Here is a 4541-nt window from a genome sequence, read left to right as displayed (position 1 = left end):
AGTTTTAGATAACAAGAGCAGGCCACCCCTTGGGTCCTTTCCCACTGTGGGAGCTTTTCTGTCCTCTCCATAAATCTTGCTTTCTCACTTGAAAAAAAAAAAAAGAACAAAAGTCGTGGAGATGAGGAACTGAGCTGCTCATTAAGCAGCAAGCCCTAGGGCCAACAACTAACTTGTCTCTAGCTTCACAGAAATTTGCCTTCAAAAGTAAGAGAGCCAGCCAGGCAGCTACTTGGGAGGCTGATGTGGGAGGATCTCTAGAACCCAGGAGTTCAAAACCAGCTCCCACAACATGGACCTGTCTTACTTAAAAAAAGTGAAAAGCTCTTTGTTGAGATACCCTTCTGGTATCTGAAGCCCAGAGCTCACAAGTGGTGGTAGAAACCTCCTTTCTGTTCTCTGGACAAGAACTCTCCCTGGGTCTCACCCAAGCTGAGAACTAAGAAGACTACAGAAAAAAACAAGCAGTTCTGATGATATGCAAGCTTGAAAGGTGGAGCTAAAACTAAGCCACTGGAAAGTATCCTTAATCCAGGCTCTACAGCAATTCACAATTCACAAAGGCTCTTCTGTACACAAACATTTAATAATAGGGAGTTGATGGGAAACAACAAAGCAAAGGCATGTTAGACTAGGACAAGGCTGGGGCCAGGAGAAGCAACCGCTCACCAACTCCAGGAGCTTCTGTTGCCCTTTCACTTGTGGCCAACTTTAGCCCCAAGGCCTGTGCCTCACCTCCAGAAGCTGAGAGCAGGGTGGGACCTGAGCTGGTCTCTTTAGGGACTGTCTTCAAAGTAACTGTTCTAGCAGATGTGAGGCTGCCCAAAGGTTTTTACATGGACTTTGGGGGTTCCTGAATGGATACTGTGACATCTGGATTGGAGACCTGGATCCAAAGGGCTATGTGTATCTCCCAGCCTCTTTGGCTAATGACCTCAGCCTGGGTGTTTATTTTATTTTATTTATTTATTTATTTTTAGTTGGAGTCTCACTCTGTCGCCCAGACTGGAGTGCAGTGGCTGCTCCTGGCCACCACAGCCTCGACCTGTTGGGCTCCAGCGATCCTTCCGCCTCAGCCTTCCGAGTAGCTGGAATTACAGGCATGCACTACCACGCCCGGCTGATTTTTGATTTATTGAGAGATGAGGTCTCGCTGCCCAGGCGGGTCTCGAACCCGCGGGCTCAGGCAGTCTACTCACCTCAGCCTCCCAAAGGCGTGGGATTACAGGCTGAGCCACCGAGCCCGGCGTTTATTTTATTTTTGAGTCAGCGTCTCACTCTGTCATCCAGGCTGGAGGGCAGTGAAATGCTCACGGCTACCACAGCCTCTACCTGCTGGGCTCCTGCAATCCTTCACCTCAGCCTTCCACGTAGCTGGAACCACAAGTGCATGTCACCATGCCTAATTTTTTTATTTATTGTAGAGACGAGGTCTCGCCAAGTTGCCCAGGCTGGTCTCGAACCCCTGAGCTCAAGCAATCCTCTCGCCTCCACCTCCCAAAGTGCTGGGATTACAGGCATGAGCCACTGCACCCGGCACCAGCCTGGGTGTTTCTGGGAATAATTCTTTAGGCTGTTGGAGACCCTGTCTGAGGAGCCACGCATGGGTTTCCCAAGTTGTAAAGTCCAGAGAGATGTTACCACCGCAGAAGGCTGGACTTGGTGAGATGGGCTCTCCACATCCTTCCACCTCTGACTGCCTGGTGTAAAATTTAGTTCATCTTCACAGAGTTGTGAGTTGAGGTGAATGGTCAGGGCACTGGGCTGTGGCTGGGGACAGGGCAGGCAGGACTTGCTCTTGGCCACAGTGGAGGGATGCCCAGACCACACCTGGCACTGGAATAGTTCTTGGATGCAGTGTCTGAATCCTCAGCGGCCACTGCTCTCTTGGCCCCGACCGTGCAAAGGAATCACGAACACAGAGACGTCATCGTAGGACACCTGCCCTTCCCCTGTGGGACCATCCTTCCCCTGTGTGCTGTGTATCAGCATCTGGGCCAGCTCCGAGAACCTGTGAAGACCATCCTGCAGATATACTTCGGGGGCCAAACAAAGGGGCAAGTCTAGCCCTCCAGGAGCACTCACTGCACAGGAGTAGACACTTAGAGACCCAAATAATGCAGTCTGACTGGAAGGAGCAAGCAACTAGCCCAGGAGGACCACAGGTTGGATTATGAGAGTCAAGACCCAGGATTTTTTTGTTTGTTTTTGTTTGTTTTTTGTGTTTTTTTGAGTTGGAGTCTCACTCTGCTACCCAGGCTGGAGTACGGTGACACACTCATGGCCAACACAGCCTCAACCTGCAGTTCCACCTCAGCCTTCTAAATAGTTGGAATTACAGGCAAATGCCACTTTGCCTGGCTAAAGTGGTTTTTAAAATTCAGTCTCCCCTCTTCCCTCAGGAAGTTTGAGATGGCCTTGATCCTGGCCACCTGCCCTAAGTCAGGCTCACTGTCAGTACTATCTTAGCTATAACTACTTAGGGTTGCTGCTGGCACCAACCCAGGCCCAGGCAGGTCCCCAGCAGCTACAGTACCTGTGTGGATCCTCTCGGTTCCCAGGGAGGAAGCTCCGTACCAGCCGTGCCACCTGCTCATTGGATAGGACATCCCAGAGTCCATCTGTCGCCATGACAACCACATCCTCTTCCTGCAGCTTCAGCTGGTCCATATCCAGCACAGTCACCTGCAAGTTAAGCCTGAGGATGCTTCAGCGCTCCCTTCCCTACTACCACCAGCCCCACTGTCTGCCTTTCTGGGCAGATGGAAACTGGGGTGGAAGACATTGTCCTCTCACCTGTGGAACAGAGAGCAAGAAGGGCTTGAGCTGGATGTTTGTGTCCAGGACTCTGAGTTGATGGTCTCCCAGGCCCCGAGAGACGGCCAGTGTTCCCAATAACCGAGCCTGGGAGCAAGTGAAATAGGAGGTGATAGCAAACAGCCCCAGTAGTGCACAAGTACAAGGCCTGAGCACTATGGGACACACAGGGAGAGGTGGACTGTGGCCCTCGGGAGCCCTGGGCTGAGGAAGAAAACCCCCTCAGAGCAGACCCCAAGACACCAGCCACAGCAACCAGTAAGGGACACAGGAGCTCCCACTTCTGCAGGGAACAACTGAAGAGGGAATCTTAGAGGGAGACCAGGCACTGACCTGCCTTCCCTGTCCATGGATCAGTGGGTACTTGAGATCCGATTTCTCCACATGTTTGTAGCTCCTACCAGGGCAGACCCAGCATCAACCCAGGTTCTACACCCCACCTCACCTTGCCCCAACTCAGCCCCCCCTGCCCAGGTAGAGGGGCCTGCCCCATGCCTCACAGCTGGCCCTGGACTCCAGGCTCTACCTTCCCATTACGTCCACTGACCCCACTCACCAGCCGCTCATGTGGTGATCCCTGAACAAAACCTTCTGCCCCAAGTCATCCCCCTTCAGCCGCCGAGGGAACTCCAGTCGGGTGAACTCACCAGCTAGAAGCTCAGGGTAGACAAAAGCCTAGGGTGGGGAGGCTGTGCTCAGGTCACATTCCCTCTTGTGGCCCTAGAGTTGGGGTTCCACAGCCTCCCCCTGCCAAGGGTACCTACCAGCTGCTGGATCCGCTGCCGCTCAGTCTCTGGGGTGAACTCGGAGCTCAGTGGCCGCACCTCATCTCTCCGTACCAAGATGGCCCTGGAAGGGGGTGAGGTAGGCAGGGAGAAGTCTGAGGCAGCCTCTGCCCTCACCCATAGCCACTCTCCTGCCAGCACCTCCTCCAACCACCAGGACCCAGCTCTGCCCATGCTGATGCCTTGCTCAAAGCCCTCCATGACTGCTTGGGACCTGCAGGGTAAAAGGCTTAGCCCTTCAGCCTGGCACTTGAGGCCCCTGCTCTCCCTGGCATCCACTGTCACCCTCACACTCGACACATGCCCCATATACACACAACTCAACCAGGCAATCCTTCCCATTTCTAACCCTCCACCTCCAGCTGCCTTTTAATGTCCCCACTGCTTCTTTGTGCCCTGCCCACCCCACCCCTGCCCACCCTCCAAGGGGCAGCTCACTCACCTGCTATCCCCCGCATTGGCCACATACAGCTTTCCCTGCAGGAACACAGCCACCAGGGCTGTGCAGCCGCCCACCTGGCCTGAGGCCTCCAGTTCCCGCCCGATCAGCTCATCCTGGGGCAAACGGAGGCCACCTTAGCTGCTGCCTGTACTGCCACCATACCATTTTGTTCCACAATCTCCACCCTATAGTGTACTTCCACCAGCAGACTGGCAGTCCCAGCCCACAGTCCAGCCATGCCTCCGAGATCCCTATAGTCAGGAGATGTAGACAAGGGAACTACCACTCAAAACAGAGGAAGAGAAACCAGCCTCTGCATTAAGGACCAACAGGGTGTGCAGTGAGATGATGCAGGTAGAAGCACCTGGCACACAGTAGGCACTGGGTAAGTGAGAGGGGTTATGACAGTGACGGCTGTTAACAAATGAACTAACTCTCCGAGCTTGGTGGCTCAGCCTGTAATCCCGCACCTTTGGGAGGCTGAGGTGAGTGGATTG

At 53.9% G+C, this 4541-nt stretch overlaps 1 protein-coding gene across 3 annotated transcripts in view; it reads right to left on the bottom strand.

Moving 5' to 3' along the window:
* Positions 1 to 1492: 1492 nt before the first annotated feature.
* PPM1M (protein phosphatase, Mg2+/Mn2+ dependent 1M) overlaps positions 1493 to 4541 on the bottom strand; it is a 3977-nt gene continuing 928 nt past the window's right edge. For 2 of the 3 annotated variants that reach the window (XM_021710366.1, XM_008053835.1), the window contains 7 exons: positions 4045 to 4157; positions 3582 to 3666; positions 3374 to 3492; positions 3151 to 3214; positions 2797 to 2904; positions 2537 to 2685; positions 1493 to 2011 (listed from right to left, as the gene is read on the bottom strand). In XM_021710366.1, coding sequence (XP_021566041.1) covers positions 1870 to 2011; positions 2537 to 2685; positions 2797 to 2904; positions 3151 to 3214; positions 3374 to 3492; positions 3582 to 3666; positions 4045 to 4157 — 780 coding nt within the window. In that variant the 3' untranslated portion in view covers positions 1493 to 1869. Of the gene's footprint in view, positions 2012 to 2536; positions 2699 to 2796; positions 2905 to 3150; positions 3215 to 3373; positions 3493 to 3581; positions 3667 to 4044; positions 4158 to 4541 lie in introns of all 3 variants that reach the window. The other variant, XM_008053836.1, reaches the window with a different exon arrangement.

This window comes from Carlito syrichta, unplaced genomic scaffold (assembly GCF_000164805.1).
Source record: "Carlito syrichta isolate Samal-C Ts95f unplaced genomic scaffold, Tarsius_syrichta-2.0.1 Scaffold288739, whole genome shotgun sequence".
NCBI classification, from domain to species: domain Eukaryota; kingdom Metazoa; phylum Chordata; class Mammalia; order Primates; family Tarsiidae; genus Carlito; species Carlito syrichta.
The sequence above is the reverse complement of the archived record's forward strand: the minus strand, read 5'-3'. Positions and strand labels throughout refer to the sequence as shown.